The 24,110-nt window shown below is 43.5% G+C and overlaps 1 protein-coding gene across 1 annotated transcript in view; it reads right to left on the reverse strand.

Moving 5' to 3' along the window:
- Positions 1-6,230: 6,230 nt before the first annotated feature.
- The window catches only part of LOC115082428 (cilia- and flagella-associated protein 61-like), a gene marked incomplete at its 3' end in the record, with an annotated part of 87,603 nt that continues 69,723 nt past the window's right edge, over positions 6,231-24,110 (reverse strand). The window contains exons 4-5 of the mRNA XM_029586659.1: positions 16,012-16,339; positions 6,231-6,322 (exon numbers count right to left, since the gene is read on the reverse strand). Of these exons, the coding sequence (XP_029442519.1) occupies positions 6,231-6,322; positions 16,012-16,339 (420 nt within the window). The remainder of the gene's footprint in view (positions 6,323-16,011; positions 16,340-24,110) is intronic.

Below are 24,110 nucleotides of genomic sequence, written 5' to 3' on the forward strand. Positions count from 1 at the left end.
CCGTATCTCTGAGCACTCCACTCCGGACTACCTTGCCTGAAGTCTGCCACTCCAGTGTGCATCCTGTTCTAATGTATGCTATGAGTCCTGATTAGTAGCCTTAGCATCTTGCAATTCTGCAGATGGCTCTAAACCTTTGAAGGCTGTTGTTATGGAGGTAGAGGTTGCTACCAAGATGGCAGGGCTGTCTTTATTCAACACAATGATTTTGTAACCTACAAGTCATGTCTTTAGAAGGATCCTTGCCCCTGGGATGGAATGTGTCAGTGGACACTTCTCTTGTGCAGCTCACAAATCATAGAATCCGTAAAGTTCATCTTGAACCATCCAAGTTCCCAGATGGTAAGATGTACTTTCAATGTCTCCTCAAAAGCTGAAGACAAGAGACTTGAGCTCAGGGCTTAGAGGAGGGGATACTGTTAAGTATGCTGCTTGTTGAATGGCCCTGAATGAACATCTCAAGGCCAGCGGGTCTTACTGCGGCAAGATGCTGCAAGCACCACAATGTGGCAGGACACCACAATGTGGCAGGCTCTTCGGGGGACAAGATGGTGGCGGCGTAAGATAGACCGGAGGAACGCTCTCTCTAAGGACAGTTTTCCTGCAAGATGCCTGCAAAAAGAAAGGGTAAAGTGCGCTTATACCCCACCGAAGCTGCTATGCCCTCCTCCCAGAGACTGATCACGTCCTACTGCTCTATTCCAACCTCAGAAAAAGAGGGCGAATTCCCCGCTGTGATTAACCTCGAGAGAGCAAGGGAATTATCTGGGGAGGTGCCCTTAAGCCCTCTGTACCTTCAACCTCCTCAGGTCCCGAGATTGTCTGGCTCCTCTCCCTCGCCCAGGGCGCCGAAGGATGACATCGGTCGTGCGACTCCGGATGGTGGGGGCTTGAGAGAGGTCTTGCCTGGTCAAAGCACCGAGCTGCCGCGCAGGCAGAGGACCTGAACAGCGTTGGAGCTGGGGCTTGTTTCCTGACTTCAACGCCGGATGGTGAATCTGGAGTGCTGACTAGAGCGGTGAGAATGTCCGGGACAGCAACGGAGGAAGGAGTCTCAGCCCATTTGGGAAGATATGGGTGAGTCCTTCCATATTCCACCTAGACCTGAGGTTGTAACGCTTGAAGCGTTATGGGACTTAATGGTCGGTTTAGGCCAGTGCCACAAGGAACAAGGGTCAGAATTGAAGCGTTTGAAGAACAAAATTGAAGTACTGGAGAAAAAAGTGGAGAAGCAATCCTCTGAATCAAAAGAACAAATTGGAAAGAAAGTGGAATCTTCAATGTCTAAAAACTCTGACTGTGTAACAAAACTTATAAAGGATTTCAACAATACTAACAGGAGGTTAGAACATAGGGGTGTGCATTCGGATTGACCGCATTAGTAAAACGCAACTCATATTTTTTTTTACTTAAAAAATTGATTCGACATAAACGATCGGATTTCCCACATATCGAACATAGATATGTTCGATATGTGGGAAATCGCGATTGTTGAGCCAAAATAAAAATATAAACCCCCTCACCCTCCTTAATCCCCCCCCCCCGACTTACCACAACTCCCTGGTGATGGAGCGAGGAGTGAGGACGCCATTTCTGCAATCCTTGGCGAGAAGCTGGCCAAAAGTTCTTTTTGGGCCGAACGAGCCGTCCGGCGCGAACGAGCCGGGAATCACGTGACGCCGCGTCACTCGACGTGCCGCGACGTCACATGCTTCTCGCCAAGGATTGCAGAAATGACGTCCTCACTCCTCGCTCGATCACCAGGGAGTTGTGGTAAGTCTGGGGGGGGGATTAAGGAGGGTGAGGGGGTTTAAATTTTTTTTTTGCACCTCTGTACATATACCCAACTCACTGGATTTTTTTTATGTCCATATTGGCCGCAAGTGGGACCCCCTTTCGGACATAAAAAATATGAACATAAAATTTTGCTCTGCACATCCCTATTAGAACAACTAGAAAACTATAATAGGAGATTAAACTTACGTTTGTTAAATTTCCCTAAAGTTTTAGGTCAAGATTTTCTTATAACTTTGAAAAAGTATATGGTAGAAATTTTAAAGTTTGAAGAACAAAAAACTCCTGTAGTGAATAAGTTGACTTTCTTGCCTATAACATCTAATGTGAGAAATAACCAAACCAGCCAGAGGCTTTAGAGAATTTAACTCAGTTCTTAGAGAGTTCAGTAGAGAGTAGAAGTTACGAACGAGGAACCCTGTTAGTAACTTTTTTCAATGAGGCAGACTTGAGCCAAGTAATGCAGAGATATTTTAAAAATATCTCAGCTAGCTTCTTCTCTCAGCAAGTCAGAATTTACCCTGACTTTACTCGAGCTACACAGGTAATATCTCTTGGCTATAATTTTTTATTGAGATATCCATGCAAATGTTTGGTAAGGATGCATGATGAATCCTTCATTTTTTTAATACCAGAGCAATTTAAGTCCTTTATAGACGCTAGGAACATAACTACCCAATCCTTAGTTACAATCTAGTCTCTGAAAGTACATAGCTATATATAAGGTTTGGATACGTAAGCCTGTTTCTTTATATTAATTTTCATTGTTAAACTCCCAATGTTTCATCCCCCCTCTGTTTCTTCATTACCTTTATTGTGGGGGGCATGGGTAAATGATTAATTTAAGGTTGTATGTTTAGATTTCTGGAGTATTTCCTTAATGGATATTAATGATGACTAATTATTTTTTAATTAATGTGTTAAAGACATATGCCCATGTATCTCTGATTTTTCTGGAAGTAAGCGAGATTACTTAAATGTAGATGAAAATGAATAAAAATAAAATTTAAAAAAAAAAAGAATCACTGGCTCCGGATCCTCTCATAAGCGCCCGCGGGCCCAATGTCAGTTCTTTTAAAGGGCCCATGGCGCCTTGGATGATGTCATAGCTCCTCACTCTAAAAAAGAGCTCCCCTGATGTTTCTTCGTTACCTCAGCCAAAGGTCACCTGTCTTGACTTCAGTCTTGCTCCAGTTTCAATCTCAATCCAAGCCTGTCTTCAGCTTCAGCCTTGCTCAAGCCTGCCTTCAATTTCAGCCTTGCTCCAAAGCCCTTCTTCAGCCTTAGCCCCCTGGACCCTGTCATAGTGTGGCTCATGCAAAGACTCGTTTGCCCACTGTTGGTGCAGACCTTAAGACACTGCCCACGAGGTTGCGCCAACTGTGCTGCAGCAAGAGAGGCTCATGCTCGCAACACAGATGTGATGGTCAAGTTTCCTGGTTACTGCTGTGATAACCATACATATAAGTACATATGTTCAGGATCCAGGAAATGGAGGTTTACTTGGTAAATACTGTAACCACTGTAGTCTTCAGTGATGCTATATTATACCATCTAATATTTCATGCTGTGCCACATTCTTTCTATGCTTGAAGATGACAATAGCTATCTCCTGTTACCTGGCTACTAACTTCCATCCTCAATCCTTCCTGTGCTTCAGAAGACTGGTATATCATAGCCATCACACTGCCAGGTCTATGATCAAGCACACCTTTGGACTGCTGAAAAGGTGTACTTTTCCTCATAATACTATACCGGAAGCTTTATTGACCTTCTGCCAATAGAAAATCTGTAATGTTTTTATTTTGTGCTGCATGGTATACCATATTTTTGTCTGTTCCAGTTTTCCTAAGCCAGTGGAGGTATGTGGATGCAGAAGAGATAAAACAGAAAATAAGAAACTCAGAATAGAGCAAGATCCACAGCAGATGCAGCATCCCAGAGAGCTTGTGAAATGTAACAATAATTCACTTAAGATTTCTCTGGTCCATGTGAAATATGTGACAATTTTAGGTTGAGAGGATGTCTTTCCCAAAACAAATACAATAATTTTAATAATAATAGAGAAAATATTTATTTTTGTTTCCTTCTGTTAGTCTCTGCTTTCAAGCTGGGCAAGTATATCTCACTGTTACAAAACCCCTTTGATATAATCTAGTCACTCTCAGGTGGAAGATAAATTTGGTCCAGTCAGAGGGAACTGGGCATGCTCCGGCAGAGAATGTGAGTCAGACCATGAGAAGGAGATGTACAGGAAGGAAGCTAATATTGTCATTGTAATGGCTGCTGTATTTACCAACCCAGCTCTCTGATAAAGCTTCTAACTACTGTCAGAGAGGAATTTGCATCACCTTATTTGCACTTCTAGGAGGAGGGATCTCTGCTGAAAAGTAAATTTATGTGAGTATTAATAAGAGAGATTGAAAGGGAGTAAAGATTGTGAATTGACCCTTGACAGTTTTGTTAAACTTACAATGCTATGCAAACTGATTATGAGATTAAGATTAGCTGCTAGGATAGTGAAACCTTATACCATCCTGGGCAAACACCAATTGTTTTGGATATCAGGAATACCAATAATTATGTTTGTCAGTGTAATAACATTTTGCCACACTGCCAAATAAATTCAGCAACTTGGAAACAATTCAAATAATGTAGACATTGGCTTTCACTCATTTTGAAGAGAGGCACTGATTGCCTTCAGATCCCAGTTTCTACTATTATTTACATAAATGTAAAGGAGCCAAAGATTATAACAATTTAAAATATATATATACTGGGGCCTAACCTATCTCATGACTTTGTAAAGAGTTCTTCAGCTAATTTAAAAAAAATACAGATGTATTTGATGAGCTCTGCTGACTAGGTGGAAAGGTCAGCTGAGCAACTAGAGAAGAGGCATACTGGGGAACAGAGAAATTAAATGCATTCTTTTGTTTATATGATGTTAGTGTAGGGACGACCACTCTCTTAATGCACACTTCTTTCATTTTATTTGTGTATTTAGTTCATTCCCTTTCATTGGTAGCTCAAGGCAAGTTACATTTAGATACAGCATTAGCTGAGGAAAGACTGTGTATTACCCAGAGACTGGGAATTATCTTGAAATTTTGGGCCTCTGGAGACACACTGGAAATCTCTGGGTGCCAGCCTATACCCACACAATTCAGAAGAAGGAATTGGCATCATTAGCCATTTAGGCTGGAAAAATAAGGTGGAGGTATTAACTGTGTAGGCTGCAGGAAGGAGGAAGTGCTGATGCCTTAATTGGCCTGGGAGCCGCAGCGGAGGTTGGAGGATTAGATACTGCTGGGATTTGGCCTAGGTAGGGGCTGAAGGGCTGGGGTCATCCCTAGAGAGAGAGGAGAGAGTGTGTGTGAGAGAATCTCTGTGAATGAGAGTGTGTTTGAGTGAGAGTCCATGTTAGGAGGTGGGTAGGGGGGGGGGGGTTTGCACTTGCCCTTTCCTCTGCTCACCTACAGCAATCTCAAGGTGAAAAGAAGTCAAAGGTTCACAGGTATGGTCACAGTGGCTGTGTAGAAAGGATTCCTGCAATAGAGGAGAGTGATTCATCTCCTGTTACCTCAGGATCCAACCTATGATAAAGTGCCAGAATACTGGTAGGTGTCAGAACCTTACCAACTAAGAATATCACAAGCACCCTACTATTTTATAGTTTAGAAAAACATTAAATAAAATAGAGCTATAACTGATAGTACAGTTGGTTGCCACTTGCTGATATGCTTTTTAAAAATAATACTTATCATGTGTATAGTGCTATAGGATGTATGAAGTACAGTAGAATGGTGATAAATCCCTGCTCTAAAATCTTATAATTTAAATGGTATCTGAGGTAACAGGAGATGAATCACTAGCTCAAGTATACAAGAGATATCAGTGGGAGAAGTGGGATATCCTGGTTCTCAGCCCATTGCTCTGACCATTAGGCACATTTCATGATACAGTAAACTACATTATTGTGGTGTATGTACATATGATTGTGTAGGCTCTGTGGTATTATATCAGGAACAAGCAGACTGGATGGGCTCTGCAATCTGTATTTGTCATAATTTTTTATGTTATACAACTCTGCTTTTTTTCAGTTCAGGCATTCTGATATATTAACAGCACTTTAGACATATTATGTGACCAAATAATGTTTGCACTTCATTGTGCACTAATGAGCCGTTTTATAGTCTGTACAGGGCATAGCTTTAGTCAATTCTAGGTGTGACTCTTTACCATGGGCATGAGCAATGGAGAAGTAAAGAGAAGTATTTACGTTATTTTAAGCTATATTGTAGACTTGTAGGGTAACGTGATGAAAATTACTGTAAGATTCAAAATGTTTGTGTAATGAATCTCCTGTTTTCTGTGGAACCTGCATTCTCAGCACCTGGTATACTTAAGAATTTCTTTACTGAAATAATACTTACATAATCTGGCCGTGACATTTGTGCATCCAAAGGGGTAGGAATTGCTGGTTTGGCAATATGTAAGTAATGGTAACCTCCAGGAAGTGTACCCCCTAGTATAAATAAAGATGCAGAGTTATAACTCTAGCACTTTAAAGTTCTTGTCACTTTTCTCCCCCAAAATGCATACAAAAGCATAGCACAAATTATTTTATAAATATTAATAATCACAATATTCACAAGAAAATTGAAGATACTTACCATATGGAATAATATCAAATAGTAAACATAATTTGTTTTATATGTATTGATAATATAATAATATAACAAATCACACTTTGTCTCCTGTAACCTGAGGTTCTTTATTAGATTTGTCAGCGCTGTAAGATGCTAAAATTAAATTTTATTTATTTATTTGAAATATTTATATACTGCATATCAAAATTCCTATGCAGTTTAACAGAAGTGACATTCATCATCAAAGACATCTCTGCTTGTTCACATTCAGGTTGATTTAAAAGCGTTGTTCATGCAAAAAAATGGTCCACATACATGCATAGTGGGTCGCGCGTGCTATGTGGATGTTAAAAAGCCATATAATATCTTATATGTCCTCATGTCCACATGAGAATAAGGGAGTGGAAAAGGGGCAGGGAATGGTGAGGCATGAGCATTTTAAAACAAAAACCGCAGCATGTGTATGCTAGATATCCCGCGTAACTGTACTGCTGCTCCTGATGAGGAGCAAGTTCTGTAGATCTTGAGTTTTAGGGCTTATAGAATAAGGTGAGGGGTCCGAATCAACTGGGTGGCATGCAGGATGAAGAACCAATATTATGATGACCTCAGTATTAACTGAACAAACTAGTGGACTAATTGGAAAACTGGGAAAAGTTGTGGCGCCCTCGGATGATGGCACAGCTCCTCATTCTCTAAAAGAGCTTCCCTGATGTTTTTCGTTACCCTCAGCCAAAGGTCGCCTGTTTTGAGTTCAGTCTTGCTCCAGTTTCAATCTCGTTCCAAGCCTGCCTTCAGCTTTAGCCTCGTTCCAAAGCCTTTCTTCAGCCTTAGCCCCCGGACCTTGTCATAGTGTGGCTCATGCAAAGACTTATTTGCCCACCTTTGGTGCAGGCCTTAATATGCTGCCCACAAGGTTGAGCCAATTGTGCCACAGCAAGAGAGGCTCACATTCACATCACTCGCAATACAGATGTGATGGTCAAAATTCCCGGTTACTGCTGTGATACCCATACATATAAGTAAATGTGTGTTCAGGATCCAGGAAACGGAGTGCTACTGGATAAATAAATGCTGTAACCACGCGCGAGCATGTTTTAAAAATCTGCTGATATATACGCGCAAAAATTGACATAGTCCTATGGAAGACACATGCATGCTGTACTCAAATAACCTCAAACTTATGTGCATACTTACGCACAGTTGATGTATTTTACAACATATCCATCCAAGTGCGCACACAATTAAAAATTCCAGTGTATCTTCACTTGCGCACCCTATACATATGTATATGAGCACATGCATGCTCGTTTTAAAAATTACGATCATTAGTACATTCTTATTAATCTATCTCTGATGAGATATTTAAAACATTAGAGGGTAATTTTCAAAAGGATGTACTTGCTTAAAAATTGGGTTTTATACATGTGAATGCAATTTACCCACGCAAGTGGGCTTTTTGAAAATTGCTAAACTATAGGCCATTGAGTTATCCATTGGTTTTACACATGTACATGCACTTTATGCATTTAAATGGCTTTTGAAAATTGATATGATAGTATGTTACATTTACATGTTGAACTGCATTGAAAATTACCTCTTTATTGAAAAGTAGCAGGGATTTTGGAGGTGAAAGAAGAGACATGTTAGGGAATCCTGTTTTTCTAGTTTAATTAGCCTGTGCAGAGCTGAGCTAGTCTATAGCCAATGTGGCCTCAGCCATAGGTACCATCCACTAGGGGTGCTGTCACACTCTCACAATGTGGCTGAAAAGCCTCCCTTCCACCCTCTAGAGCTTTGCTTCCTGGGTATGAAGAGCTGCTGCAACCTGCTCCTGGTGTCTGCTCTCCCTTCAGGGCCATCCTTGGAGGGAGCTCATAGTCAGCCTGCACAGGCATTTCTCTTTGCTCTGCTCTGCCATGCATTAAGATGCAGCATGGCCTGTGGGGCCACAAGCATCATTATCAGCCTTCCCCCTTCAGTTGGGAGCAGGAAAAACATTGCAGCGCTGCAAAAAGAAACATTGGCTCCCCTTCCCCTCCAGCAACTAGGAGCAGGACGATAAACTATGCAGCCTATGTTGCCGCAAGAAGCATTGCCAATCTCCTCCATCTCCAGTCCGTAGCAGGAGAGTTTGTACAATGCATGAGCTGCAAAATAAAGCATCTGTTCCCCCCTATCCTCTGGCAGCCAGGAGCTTAAGGAGCACTGTGCGGAATGCGGAGTCATAAGAAGCTTCATCAGCCTCGACTGTGCCATTGAACGGGTACCACTCCTCCACGTGTTAGGGTTTACCTGCTATCCATTCCAGAAACCAAGGCTATGTCAGACTATATCCGGAAGAAGCTTGAGTAGGGATTCATCGACTATCCACTTCTCCTGCTGGAGCAGGATTCTTTTTCATGATGAAGAAGGATGGGACATTATGGCCCTGTATTGATTACCGTGGCCTCAATGCAATCACTAGATCGCACTGATCGCAGAATTATTTGACTGCCTGCAGGGAGCAAAGATCTTCACCATACTGGATTTACGAGTGGCCTACAACCTGGTTCACATTCAACCCAATGACAAATGGAAGACCGCCTTCAATACAAGAGATGGGCACTACAACTACCTTGTTATGCCCTTCGGAGTGTGTAATGCCCAGGCGGTCTGCCAAAAAATGATGAACGAGATCTTCCGTGATCTCCTCTATAACAGAGTTGTGGTGTACCTAGATGACATCCTTATATTTTCCATCTCATTGCCTGATGTCTGCCAAGTCTACATTGCCTCTGGGAGCATAATCTATACACTAAACTGGACAATTGAAAAAGAAAGCCTTCCCTTTCTAGGATACATAGTTTCCAGCTGTGGTTTCTCCATGGATCCGGGCAAACTGAAGAGCATCCGTGACTGGACCCAACTAACTGGACTGCGGGCTCTCCAAAGTTTTTGGGGGTTTGCCAATTATTCATTTTCCTTCTTACTCCTAGTTATTGATTCCCTGTTACATGTAACTGCTTTTCTGCACCATTGTTCAAATTGTAAAGTTTATTGCACCCCTGTTTCTTGTGAACCAGCATGATGGGACTACTGTCTTGAATGTTGTATATAAAAAAAACTTAAATAATAATAACTAAATTTACCATACATTTTACATCCCCTAATTATTCCCTCGATTGCAGTTCCACTTATAGCCCCATGTGCCACGGGAGCCGATGTTAAGATCAGGATCACCGAGGCCTGTGGACAGCTTTTCAGGCACCTGAAGGAAGTGTTTCTACAGGAACACTGCTTGCACCATCCAGACCCTAATCACCCCTTCATCCTAGAAGTGGATGCATCCTGGTAGGAGTTGGGGCTGTCTTAAGCCAGGGCTCTCCTAAGGGCACCCTGCAATCTGTGTTCTTTTTTCCCTGAAAGTTCTCTTCTGCTAAGCACAACTACGGGATAGGCAACAGGGAACTCCTCACTATCAAGTTAGCCTCGAGGAATGGCACCAGTGGCTGGAGGGTGCGCACATTGGTTCACAATCTACACTGATCATAAGAATCTCGAACACTACAACATGCTCAATGCTTGAATGCCCAGCAGACCCGCTGGTCCCTCTTCTTCACCCGCTTCAATTTCAACTTGAATTACCTTCCAGCGATCAAGAATGCTTGGGCTGATGCACTATCATGCACTTTTCTGCCAGAGGATCTTCCTGAACAACTACAGCACATCATGAATCTAGCATGAATCTTCTTATCTGTCTCCCAGACTGTTCCTCCAGGGAAAACAGTCACTCCCCGCAGGCTCCATGAAAAGATTTGGAATGGTCCCATGACTCCGTGTGGCAGGTCACCCTTGCGGGCTTGGACTCTTGCTCTCCTTCAATGCTACTATTGGTGGCCCCAAATGCTAAGCGATGTCCGAGCCTATGTGGACTCTTGTCCCACCTGCACACAGCAGAAACCGTTGGTGGGAATACTCTGGGGGCTGTTACAGCCATTGCCAGTCCCCAGGGAATCCTGGACCACTTGTCCACCGATTTTGTGGTGGACCTCTCTCTTTGTAACGGTAACTCTGTTATTTGGGTCATGATCGACTGCTTCTCTAAAATGGCACATTTTGTCCCATTACCAGCTTTCCTACAGCTCCTGAGCTTGCCCGACTCTTTTCTTAGCATAGGTTCTGCCTTCATGGGTTGCCTCAGCATGTGGTCTCCGAAAGAGGCCCCGAGTTTACAGCCTTACTTTGGTGTTAGTTCGTTGTGTAAAAAATACAACACTGGACTTTATAACTGCATATCATCTGCAGGCCAACGGTCAGGCCAAACGAACCAATCATTCCTTAAAGACCTTTCTCCAGTCCTATCCCAATGATCAGCAGGACAACTGGGCCAACTTTTTACCCTGGGCAGATTTCTCCACAAAACTCCCATTTCTGTGCCTCTACAGAATCATCACCATTCCAAATTGTGTACGGAAGGCAGCTTTTATCTCCTTTACCAATTCCTCTCAATGTTCTGTCTCCAGCGATTCAATTAACAGCTATGAAACTTCAGACGTTGTGGGCTCGTACATCTGAGTTGTTACAAAAGGGAGTACTCACTCAAAGAGATCGGCAGATGCCCATCGGAGACCAGCACCTCAAGCTAGACCCGGAGACAAAGTTTGGCTCAGTACATGCCACATCCATCTTAGACTACCATCGATGTGCTTAGCACCTAGATATATAGGCTCTTTTCCCATTATCAAACAGATGGGGCCCATAACCTACCAGCTACGCTTACCTAATTCTTTAGGAATTCATAACGTCTTCCACGTCTCCCTCCTCAAACCGCTGATACTCTCATGGCCCTCTTGAAAGTCATCCCAGCCACAGCAAATTGCTTCAGAGTCCGATACCATGATTCAAGTATGGAAGGTCCTGAATGTGAGGAGACGTGGCCTCGCTTGGGAGGGTTATGGCCAAGAAGAAAACACTTGGGAGCCGGCCTCCAATATTTTGAATAAAAACCTAATCAAGCAATTCCATGCTCCTCATCCCAGAAAACCGAAACCCTCAGGAGGGGGCTTAGAGGAGGGGCCCTGCTACCGGCCTCACTCACCTACCACCGTGCTGCCATGGCAGAAGCAAGCCCAGTTGCCCTGGCAGTGGCAGGGAGCTGCTGCCAATGCAATTCTCTCCTTTCACGGCCCACCAAGCAGCTCTGAGCCGCCAGCCAACGCTTTCCCTGCTGTCTCGTGGCTGGAACACCACCAATGCTCTGTTTCTACCTGACTCCCTAGATGTGCACGTGTGCCTCCATGCCAGATTTAAAGGGCCCGTGGTGGGAAAAGCCCCATGGGTCTCAGCGATGACATCATCTTCCAGGGGCTATATAAGGGTAGTCCCTGCCTTCATCCAATGCCCTAGCAACAGGGCTCCTTGCTTCTTGTGATCTACGTGTTGCTCCTGAGTTCCTGAGTTCTTGAGTTCTTGAGATCCTGAGTTCCTTGGACTGCCTTGGCTTTTTACTTTGGACCATATACTTAATACGAGTCACGCCGTCTGCCTCGACCCCTGCCTGGAATCTGACCATGAGTTTCGCCGCCTGGAATCCAATCATGAGTTTCGCTGCTTGTGTTGTCTCTTTCCTGCAGCCTGCCCTCATACATTGCTGCCTGATCTAGTGCAGCTCCTACACTCCAGCAACTCTCCTTCTCCTGGACCTCCATCATCACAGACACCCCCACGTAAGTCCAGCCGACCCTAACACCCGAGGGCTCAACCTGAAGGGAACGTGGGCTTGTAATGGTGAAGCTCCAGAGGGGTCTCTGCCTGTCATCAGCCTCACCTACTAATGGTGGGGACCTGTGGAGCTCCTCTCCACAGGTAGCGTCAACTCCCCCTCGGTCCAAGGATCCACCAGTGCAACAATCCCTTTTCAAAAGCCTGCTGTTTATAATCACCAAAGAGCATAGGATGCCTGTGCTCAATTAATACAAGCATGTGATTACTTTAAATACTGATAATAGTTTTCCCTTTAGGTGGTACTGGACACAGCAAAAATATGCAGGCATCACATGCTCATGTTCACTGCCTGTCAGACATAGCATAACAGTCAAGACCAGCACCTCCTCTGCAAAATTCAAACACTGCCCACTGGTCTTCTTCCACTTAGTTCTCTGTGACCAGTATTGGGATGATGGGGACTACTTCTGGCAAGTTTCTTGTCAGCCTCCAATAAATCTGTCATATGTTGTAAATGTGTGAGAAAGGTAGTGTCTGTATATGTTGTAAATGAGTCCAATATTTGTTGCCAGAGTGTGATTCTTTTCTCTAGATAAGGGCTGGGGAACACTTTGTGATGAGCCATATTAGCAGTCATAAAACCCTTGGCAGCAGGGCCGGTGAAAGGGTATTAGGCGCCCTAGGCAAACCTTTACCTTGCGCCCACCCCTCCCCCCATCTCCCCAGGACTGAACCCTGCCACACCTCAGCTGATTGTTATGCTCTCCTCCCTAACCTCCCTGTCCCCTGCGGTCTCTGGTTGCCACCACTGAGCACGATGTGGCCCTGGTAAAGCGGGGATTGTTGCTGGTGTGCTCTCTCCAGGAGAGGCCATGGTGGTGGAAGCACAGCTGGAGCTGATGGGGAAGCAGTTCCTGTGCACTGTCAGCGGAGAGGAGCTGCCGGTTCTTGGGAAGATTGGGCGCATAACCTAAATCAGGTCATTAGCTCTCCAGACTTCAAACATCGGTATTTGGTAGTAGTTATTTTGTTTTGTGAACAAATTTCCCTGCAGAAAGGTGAGAAAACTGGATTTTACTCAGATTGCCCTTTTATTGTGGGTCTGACTTAGCAAGCCATAAGTGAATGGCACATAAAGCGGCACAAAGTGCAGCTATGGAACTGGTCAAATAAATAAATACATAAAACAAGCGATCAGAGTACAGAGCTTAAAGCAGCCCAGACCCAGCCCGGGGCTGCCTGACCTGTATCTGGACTCTTTATTTCCAGGGACTCACCTGTCTTCCTCCCCGGCTCCTCTCTGTATGTCCAAGCCAGCGCCAGGGATGGGAGCAGCAAGAAGCAGCCCAGGCCCAGGCAGCTCCCTCCTGTTCTGGGCACCTCTCTCCCACATTGGCCCGGCTTGGGACATCCTGGCATGTCTCCTTCTCCGGCTGGCTTCTCTCCCCTGATTCTCCTCCCAGCTCCAGTCTGCGAGGTCCTCCTCCTCCTCCTTCTCTCACTCAATGGTGGCCGCACCAGGGTTGGTGAGCAGGGTGATCTGAGTTGTGACTCACCAAGACAAGAACAACCCCACGCTGGTAGTAAGACATGCTGGTTCCCCATTCACCGGTCTTCCTTCCCTTCCTGTCCTCTCCATACTGTTGTCATCGTTGCCCCATGCTTTGCTCCTCTTTGCCGCGAGCGGGATAGGCTCCGCTTGTGGTCCCACAAGGCTGCTCTTCGGTGCTCCCTAATGGTTGGCGCCCAAAGTGACTGTCTAGTTTGCCTAATGGGATGCAGTGGCCCTGCTTGGTGGGCCCCATTAGCAGGGGATTAGGGAGTGAAAGTGAGAGCAGTGCAAAAGCTGAAAACATCAACCACCAGCACATCCCCACCAGTCTTTTCCTCTCTTTCTTTCCCAGCCCATCTGAACCCTGCTCTTTTGGTAAACCAGAAGAGTTATTTTTTTAACTTTATTGGGGGTAGTCCCTTTTAAAAGCTGCAGCAGCATGGTTCAGGGCTTATTAAGTCCAATGTTTATTTTTGGAAGAGAAGGGGACATGGAACAGTTTTTAAAAGAAAAAAAAAAAGACCTTTGAGGTAAGCCTGCTCCCCTTCAGCTAATTCTTTGTCTATATCAGGAACAACTGTTTGCCACAAGCAAAAAGGATGGAGGACATTTGTTTGGCCTTTAGGGGCTCAGAAGAGAACTGTAATGGGTAGAGCAGCATGGGATGGGATGGCAGCAGTGAGAAGAGAACTCATTGAATCCAGATTCAGTGGTGAGTGGGAGTGTTGTCACTACTGGGAGCAGCTATTTGAGAGAAATTTTAAAGCAAAGTAGGAGCTCCAAATGTGATCAGTTGTTTCTTGGGATCTTGCTGGGGGTCAGAAGAAAGTACACAATGTGCCTGCAGGCTCCCCACTCCTGCTTTAGACTAATAGTTTACTTTCCACTTGTTGAAATCTACTAATGAGTACCATCTTTTATTTTTTACATCTTTCAGAAGCAGCCACATCTTTTGAGACAATGTTTCTTGGTCTGGTGGTCACAGCAGGACACCCTGCCTCCTGGATAGCAGGAGGCCATAGTAGAGAGTGCCCCATTTTATTTATTTTCTGCTTTTCAGGAAATTTCAAAGCAGATTATATTCAGGTACTGTAGGTATTTCCCTCTCCCCAGAGATAAAAGGGAGGCAAATTAGCTTGGGGGTTTAGGAAGTCCTCTCCTTTACTGGAGCAAATTGGGAATGAACTGGGGAAACAGGTAATTGTGTCAGTGTGCGAATCTACTAAAATTCCCCCCACTTACACACTGAAGTCGGCATTTGCGTGCACATGTGTGCATCAGTATAAAGTCATGCACACATGTATGCATGTATAGCTGATTTTATGAAATGCGCATGTAAATGTACATATGTTAAAAAATCGCCACAACCATGTTCGCCTGCCGGCAAACGTGCATGCCCGGGTCTTAACATGTTCCTCTAAGTTTGTACCTGAGCCAATGGAGGGTAGAATGCCTTGCCCAAGGTCACAAGGAGAGCAGTGGGATTTGAACCCTGGCTTCCCTGGTTTGCTCTAACCAGTAGGCTACTCCTCCACTCCAATTGATTATAAAGGATCCTTAGGGGCATGAGGGCTGGGAGGTACATAAGAACATATGAACATAAGATATGCTATACTGGGTCAGACCCAGGGTCCATCAATCCCATTGACCTGTCTCCAACAGTGGCCAATCCAAGTCACAAGTACCTGGCAAGTACCCACACATTAGATAGATCACAAGCTACTGTTGCTTATCAATGACCGTCATAGCAGTTTATGGATTTATCCTCTAGGAACTTATCCAAACCTTTTTTAAACCCAGTTACACTAACTGCTGTAACCATATCCTCTGGCAATGAATTCCAGAGCTTAACTATGCGCCGAGTGAAAAAGAATTTTCTTTGATTTGTTTTAAATGAGTGCACATTTTATAAAATTGCCATGTACATGTGTGTGCGCCGGGAATCGTGCACACATCCACACATGCGCGTCTTTGAAAATCTACCCCAATGTTAGGAATTATTCATAAAAGTATAGAGAATAAAACTGGGAATATCTTAATGCAGGGGTAGGCAACATCAGTTCTGGAGTGCCACAAACAGATCTGGTTTTCATGATATCCACAATTAATATGCATGAGATATATTTGCATACAATAGAGAAAATACATACAAATATATCTCATACATATTTGTTATGGATATTCTGAAAATCAGACCTGTTTGTGGCACTCTAGGACCAGAGTTGCCTACCACTGTCATAGTATCTCTGTATGGATCAATTGGTTTTAATTAATATCAATAATATTTGGAGAATTGTTTTCACAAACCTTGAATTTTAGCTGCTTTGTACATAGGCAGGAGTTTATCCAGATCCTCTGGTGGTTCAGAAATAGGCTCAAGAGTTGGATCAAAGAGAGGTAGCATGGCTGCAGCAAGTTGAAAACCAATCTCTTTTGAGCTGAAATTGCTGTGTGTCCATTCGTTTGCATAATATTGACTGGAATATTTGGTTAAAGGACCTGCAGCTCTGATAGTCACATCATTGGTATGAAAGGTGGTATCAATCACAAGTCTTCCATTATAGACCAGGCATGCATCATTGATTGCTCTGAAGGCTTCATAATCTACTCTTTTTTGGTAAAAGTTAAAGAATACCTAAAAATAACACATAAAAAATACACTCTATAAATGATCCCTAATAATTTTCCAGTATAAATAAAGCAATATATTATCTTTTATGGGAATTATTCTATGATATTAACAACTTTCTATGTCACTACAACTTTGAATAAAAGCTTAAAAAAAGATTTATTATCAGTAAAAGTCTGTAGAAACAGGCTGACCCTATGGCTCAGGCTGTAGTGCTGTGCACTCCCCATCTATCAAAGCCACTCAAACCTGGATATGCCACGAAGGCAGTGGGCTCAGGCTCGAGTAGGGAGATGAGACAACTACCACTTCTGTGACAGTCTCTGCTAGCCAACGAGTGGTGCTGAGGGGTCTCCTTGAAGGAGGCACACCTCAAGCCTTCAGGCCAGTGGGTATTCCTTGAGCCATCCAGGTATACTGTTGGGGAGAATGACAGTGGAAATTGAAGGAAGAAAATGAGGAAAGACAAAAAAATCTACAGAAACAACATATATGCAAAAATAATACATAAGAAAGTGTGCATAGAATAGACAATAACATAGGACATGGTATACATTAGTGGATTTTGGCATATGTTGTGAATTCTGGAAAGTGTAGTGAAATCCCTTAGTACATACTATGGAGAATGCTATTGCATTCAAAACTGGTAATAATGGTTGGCTGAATGACTCAAGAGTAGCACTATACTCTGTCATGTGAGAGAGCCAAGCATTATTCCCAGATCTGCTTCTCAGGCTGGCAGGAAGTAGGGATGGAATTCCAGTCATTCCAGTCATTGTACAACAGTGACACTTACTGTATAGAACAAGCATTCATGTACTGGGTTCCAGATTGCACTCTGCCCATAAGAAGGTTGCCAGGTACAAGAAATAAAAGGTAATACAGCATATGTAAAAATTTACAAATAAAAAATATTTTGTTCTTAGAGATATTGTGCAGGTAATACAAATTGGTAATAAAGGGTACGTACTAAGGGCATTCCACTTAATCTTCGTTTAATCAGATCTATAATGAATATTTTTAGTTGGTGGTGTAATGTTTTCACCTAATTGTAGTTTTTAATAAGAGAAAAGTTGTGCCTTTGATGTTTAATTTCCTTTTTTAACTATTTTTATTAACTTTCATAAATTAATACAAAAACCTTTTGTTACAGGAGAAACATGGGGAATTTAAACAAACAAAAGAAAAGAAATAAAAAAGCAAACAACCATTATAATTAGACCACCTCATAGACAGGAATTAAAAAAAGAAACAATTAGCAATGTATGTTTCACCAATTTTCAACAGGTTCCCAATACTGAAATAACAGATTTAACCTGGAGAAAATTTTCTAAATGTATTAGATCTCCAAAAATATATTTAACACTGTTATTGAATTACATATTTACAGGGAAATTGCAACATAAACTCTGGAATTCTCTCCCTCCTGACCTGAGATTGGAACAATCGACACCCACCTTTAAAAAGAGACTCAAGACATGGTTGTTTAATCAAGCATTCTCCTAATCCCATTAACTATTCTGAACTTTTCAACAATCGACCTCAGGCCCGACACAGTCAATTCCGAAAATATATTCTCCTATTTTATATTGTATTTAAATTGTACTCTCCTTGCTCCGTTGAAGTTATTTATTGCTCTCATTAAGTTATTTTATTTATTTCCAAGTTCAATCTTCCCTGTTCTCTGTAAGACATTATTCTATATACTGTCAATTTTATTGTTATAATGTAAACCGAATTGATTAGTAACTTTGTTACTAGAACTTCGGTATATAAAACTGTTAAATAAATAAATAAATAAATAAAATTAATGTTGCCCCTAAGGCTAAAACCCTAGACTTTTTTGAAAGAAAAACTTTCCTTCTATTCTGTGTACTCTTTATCACAACTATAAAGAGAAATATTAATTGACCCATAAAAGATTTATTAGATAAACGAAAGAGCAACTTCAATGACCATTGTTTGTCTGTCTCTCTAAGAGAAGTTTACTATAAAAGAGGCCCTTTCTAGATTTTCTGAGTTAGATTGCTCTAGAAAAGCAGAAATATCCAATATAGGAGAAAAAGAGGTCTGCTGATCTCTGTCTGAAGAACATTTTTAACAGTGAAATAATAGACTTTAACAATATCAGGGCTAGTCTCTTTGGATACCGTGAGGAAGTCTAATAGAATTTTCTCAGCATTTCCAAAGGAGAAATCATAGAACAATGATGAAAACTGAAAATCTGAGCTTGCATCATCTTAAAACATTACCCATATTTTCCAATTTATGATTAACAAATTGAGAATCCTTAAAATTATCGACTTGAAATTTAGTGTCCAATTCCCTCAGTTGGTCCAAGAAAACAAACCGGCAACCGATCCAAGATGATCATTATACCATTCAGTGTTGAGCAGCGAGTAGTACTGAATCGCCATTGCGCTTACAGCGGTGTTGTTAAAAGTGGCTGGTTTAAAAAAGAGATTCCATTGGTAAAAACAGATTCAACAGTTTGTATAGTTAGTTTTTGCTGATGTTTCTCTAAAGTATGATATGAGAGATCCATGCTAATCTGAGCCAATTCAAGTGGCTCTCAAGCCCCTGAGGCAGCTCGAATGACCGAAACTCGGCCAGAGTCGGGCAAGATTCAATAAAGTCCATTTTTATACCGATTCAACTCCTTGTGTTTGTTGCCAATTCCCTCAGTTTCCATGATTGCTATAATAAATTCTGTGAATGATCCAACAGAATGGAAAAAAAATTTTGAATAGTGAAAGTCATTGAGTCGAATTTAGAGGAAAAGCAAATGTTGCTTACCTGTAACAGGTGTTCTCACAGGACAGCAGGATGTTAGTCCTCACATATGGGTGACATCACAGGAAGGAGCCCAATCACTAACCCTGCAGCCAGCAGGGGTCCCCCTTCAGTCTTGTTTAAAAGCTACAGGCAGTGCTTGTCTTGTTTAAAAGCTACAGGCAGTGCCAAAAAATAAAATAAGAAAACATAACGAACCCAGGACCACAGGGCGGCGGGCGGGTTTCGTGAGGACTAACATCCTGCTGTCCTGTGAGAAAACCTGTTACAGGTAAGCAACATTTGCTTTCTCACAGGACAAGTAGGATGGTAGTCCTCACATATGGGTGAGTACCGAGCTGAGGATGTCCGAGAAATGCACCAAATGTACCCAGGTGTGTGAGGCACTAGGACTGGGATAAAATTTGGACGAGGGCATCCTGAACCCTACCAGGCAGGCGGAAGGGTGTTGGTACGTCACGTTGTAAATAGGTTACGAAGGACAGACTGGCCAAAGATGGAATCTTGTCTTTCGGCTTTGTCCAAGCAATAGTGGGCTGCAAAGGTGTGAAGAGAACTCCAGATGGCAGCCCTGCAAATGTCAGGAAGCAGTACCGATCGTAGGTGTGCTACTGAAGTTGCCATGGCCCTCACAGAGTGTGCTTTAACATGGTCTTAAAATGGAATGCCCGCTTGCTGATAGCAAAAGGATATGCAGTCCATCAATCAGGAGGAGAGAGTCTGCTTACCCACAGGCTTTCCTAACTTGTTAGGGTGGAAAGAGACAAACAATTGAGTGCTTTCCCTGTGGGCAGCTGTACGGTCTAGGTAGAAAGCTAGAGCCCGTTTACAGTCAAGGGTATGCAGAGCCTGTTCTCCTGGATTGAAATGGGGCCTGGGAAAGAAGGTAGGTAGTATAATGGATTGGTTAATGTGAAACTCCGATACTACCTTAGGCAAGAACTTAGGGTGAGTGTGGAGTACCGCCCGGTCCTGCAGAAGTTTAGTGTAAGGCGGATAGGTAACAAGGGCCTGTAATTCACTAACTCTGCGAGCTGAAGTGATTGCCAAAAGGAAAATCACTTTCCATGCAAGATAGCGAAGATCACAGGAGTGAAGAGGCTCGAATAGTGATTTCATGAGCTGACCCAAAACCAGGTTGGGGTCCCAAGAAGGGGCCGGAGGACGCAGTGGAGGCTTGAGGTGAAGCAAGCCTTTCAGAAAACGTGTTACAAGGGGTTGTACTGATATAAGAACATCCCCAAGACCTTTATGGAAGGCGGCTACCGCACTGACATGCATTCTGATGGAAAAAGTTTTTAGACCTGACTCTGATAAATGCCAGAGATAGTCCAAAATCTTCGTGATTGGATAGGTAAAGGGGTCAAGGGACTGAGAAGAGCACCATGACGTGAACCTGTTCCATTAAGGCTTCCGTGAAGCAATCAAGACACAGGAAACTGGTTCAGAAAGGTTAAATGGCTGAAGGATTAACCTTTTAACATCCATGCCATCAGGGACAAGGCATGAAGATTGGGATGGCGGAGGCACCCGTCGTTTTGAGTGATCAGAAGCGGGTCCTTTCCCAAGAGAATGTGCCTGCGAATGGAGAGATCCTGCAGTATTGGAAACCACACTTGGCGTGGTCAGTGAGGTGCTATCAGGATCATGGTTCTCTTGTCCTAACGTAACTTCACGAGAGTCTTCGAGAGAAGAGGAAGTGGAGGGAATGTGTAGAGTAGACCGGTTGCCCAAGAGAGGGAGAATGCGTCTCTGGGCTGAGAGTGTTTGCTGCGAATGAGAGAACAGAAGTTCTCTACTTTGCGGTTTTGAGGAAACACAAAGAGGTCTATCTGAGGATATCCCCATTGTTGAAAGATGGAGTTCGCCACCGAGGGGTTGAGAGACCACTCGTGCGGTTGAAAGATGCGATTCAGCTTGTCTGCCAATACATTGTCCACTCCCGGCAAGTAGGTGGCCCTGAGGTACATCGAATAGTTCTCTGATTCAACGGCAGGGGAGAAGAAAAGAGGGTTCGCACTCACAAAGCGGGGAGTAGCTGGCTTGTTACGGCGGTTACTACCCCAAACCAAATGGGCCTGATACTTCACTTTTGATGCACATCCAGCATGGCTCTCTGCTTCAACGGCATGGGAGAAGACTTATACGTCACGCATATCCAGCATAGCTCCCTGCTTCAATGGCAGGGGAGAAGAAAAACAACCAATAAGGGCTAATAACATAGTCTGGGTAAAACAAATAAGCATGGGTGCAGCTTGCTTATTGCGGCGGCTACTACCCCAAACTAATCAAGCTAGATATTTCACTTGGATGCAGCTCCATCACTGCTCTCTACATTAAAGGTGGGGATGGAAGGGAAATAGAACCAAGAGCTAAGAGAAACAGATAAGTATGAGAGAAAATATGTGTGAAGCTTGCTGGGCAGACTAGATGGGCCATTTGGTCTTCTTCTGCCGTCATTTCTATGTTTCTATGTTTCTATGTTTCTATGAATGGGAGAGGGCCTCCGCCCATATCTATGCAGCTTCCTGACACAGAAGGAAGGAGCCCGTGCCTCCCTGTTTGTTGATGTACCACATGGCCACCTGATTGTCTGTCTGGATCAGGATAACTTGATTTGAGAGGCAATCCTGAAATGTCCAGAGAGCATGTCTGATTGCTGGAAGCTCCAAGAAATTTATTTGGTGTTTGACTTCCTCTGGAGACCAAGATCCGTGTGTCTGCAGATTGGCCACATGGGCTCCCCATCCAAGGTTGGAAGCATCAGTGGTGAGAATTAATTGAGGGTCTGGAACCTGAAAGGGCAAGCCGTGGAAGAGATTGATCTGATTTTTCCACCAGGCTAGAGACTGATGGAGTGAGTCGGTTACGTGGACAATGGTCGACAGGGGCTGAATACTTTGAGTCCATTGAGACATTAGAGTCCACTGCATGACTCTCATGGCCAAACGGGCCATTGGTGTGACCTGAACTGAGGATGCCATGTTTCCCAGGAGGATGAGAAAGTGGCGTGCAGTCGCGGAGTGCTGAGACTGCAGCTGGTGTGCAAGAGACATGAGCGTGAGGGCTCGCTGTCGAGGCAGGAAAGTCTTTGCCTGCAAGGTGTCCAAGTCTTCCCCAATGAACGACAAAGTTTGAGATGGAACTAAGTAGGATTTGTCGTAGTTGACAAGAAATCCTAATGAAATTAGAGTGTGTAAGGTTAGATTGAGGGACGACAGAGCAGCTTGCTGAGTGGGAGCTCTGATTAACCAGTCATTTAGATAGGGGTAGACGTGAACACCTTGGGTTCTGAGGAAGGCTGCAACTACTACGAGGCATTTTGTGAAGACTCGTGGCGCAGATGCCAGACCGAATGGAAGCACTCAGTATTGATAGTGCTTGGGGCCTACTAGAAACCTCAGGTATTTGCATGAGATGGAGTTATCGCAATATGAGTGTATGCGTCCTGGAGGTCCAGAGAGCAGAGCCAGTCTCCTCTTTGTAGAAGAGGAAGAAGCGAGCCTAAGGTTACCATCTTGAACTTCTCTCACTGGAGGTACTTGTTGAGGGCCAGTAGGTTCTATTGCCTTGGACTGAAGAGGGAGGGAGACCTCTTGATCCAGAAGGATGGAGTGATCGGATGTTCTCCACATCGGTAGATGTGGGGAGTCCGGTGGCACAGAGAAAAGGTTCAGATGGTAACCCTGAGCAATTATCGCCAGTACCCATTGGTCTGAGGTGATTGAGTGCCATAGGTTGTGGAAGTGGCACAATCGACCTCCCAATGGTATGTGAGGCAGTGGAAGCTGGCTGCTGCTCTCTAGGTTATAGTTAATTAAATTTAAAGGGTTGGGATGGGGTTTTTTTGGGAAACGAATACATACGTAACTAATGAATGGATAGGGGTCCCCCAAGAACGGATGCAACGGATTTGGCTCCCCACGAATACAAATGCCGAATGGGACAAATCCGTCCCTGCTGCACATCCCTAATTGGAGGTTTATTGATGTTTGGGGCCTGGTTTAATATTTGTAGTGTTGCCTTTTTATAGGTAGGGTTGTTCAATTTGAGTGTATAATGTAGGTGTAACTTTGTGTGGATTAGTTTGTGTGCATTATTGCAGATCCTGGTACTATGTTAGGTGCTTATTTCTGTTTCCATTTCTCCAGTTTTGTACTGCATGCAGAGTGGCTTTCTTGGATTTCATTCCAGTTTCTGTCTCCATATTTGTAATTTGTGGTCTTTCTGTACTTGGTGAAGGTCAATTTTGTGTGTGACCGAGGTGAGGTATTTAACTAGCACGTAGGCTAGTAAAATACCTCACCTTATTTGTTGTGTTTTCTCAATAGGACATGTGTTGGTAGTGAACTGCTGTCTTTTTATAAGTAGGGCTATTGTGCCTGGTAGTAGAGGGAGTTTATGTTGCTGTTATTGAGAAAACACCAGGGTTGAAATGCCATAGACCTTTCATTAATCTAGATATCAGTGGATGAGCAGAAATTGGTTTACTGTCCACCAGAACATAGTATGCTGCTAAGGCACTGACATGTACTCACACCAAAGAGGTGACGAGACCTGAATCAGAAAAGTGGAGTAAGGACGTCAGCAGATACTTGGGTTTGCAGGAATATCTGTTCCATTTGAGATCATAATTTCTTCTAGTTGATGGCTTTCTAGACAAGACTAATATGGCTACAATATCTCTATGCATACTGAGATCCATGATCACTGAGTGCTAAACATCCAAGCTTGTTAGGTTGAAAGCCAAAAGGTTGGAATGATAAAGTGTCCCCTCGTCTTGTTACACAATATGGGATCCTGGCATGTGTTTGTGTGGGGAAAGACTTACGCGCAGACTTCATGATATAGACCTGGCCTGCCCATGTCTAGCACATGGCCCACCCAGATTATGACATGCCCCACCCCTTTTTTGTGAAAAGCTTTTTGTGCGCATACCAGGAGATATGCGTGTACTTGCACGGTTTTTAAAGTCCTTGCAGCA

The sequence above is a fragment of the Rhinatrema bivittatum genome, unplaced genomic scaffold, assembly GCF_901001135.1.
Source record: "Rhinatrema bivittatum unplaced genomic scaffold, aRhiBiv1.1, whole genome shotgun sequence".
In the NCBI taxonomy this organism is placed as follows: Eukaryota; Metazoa; Chordata; class Amphibia; order Gymnophiona; family Rhinatrematidae; genus Rhinatrema; species Rhinatrema bivittatum.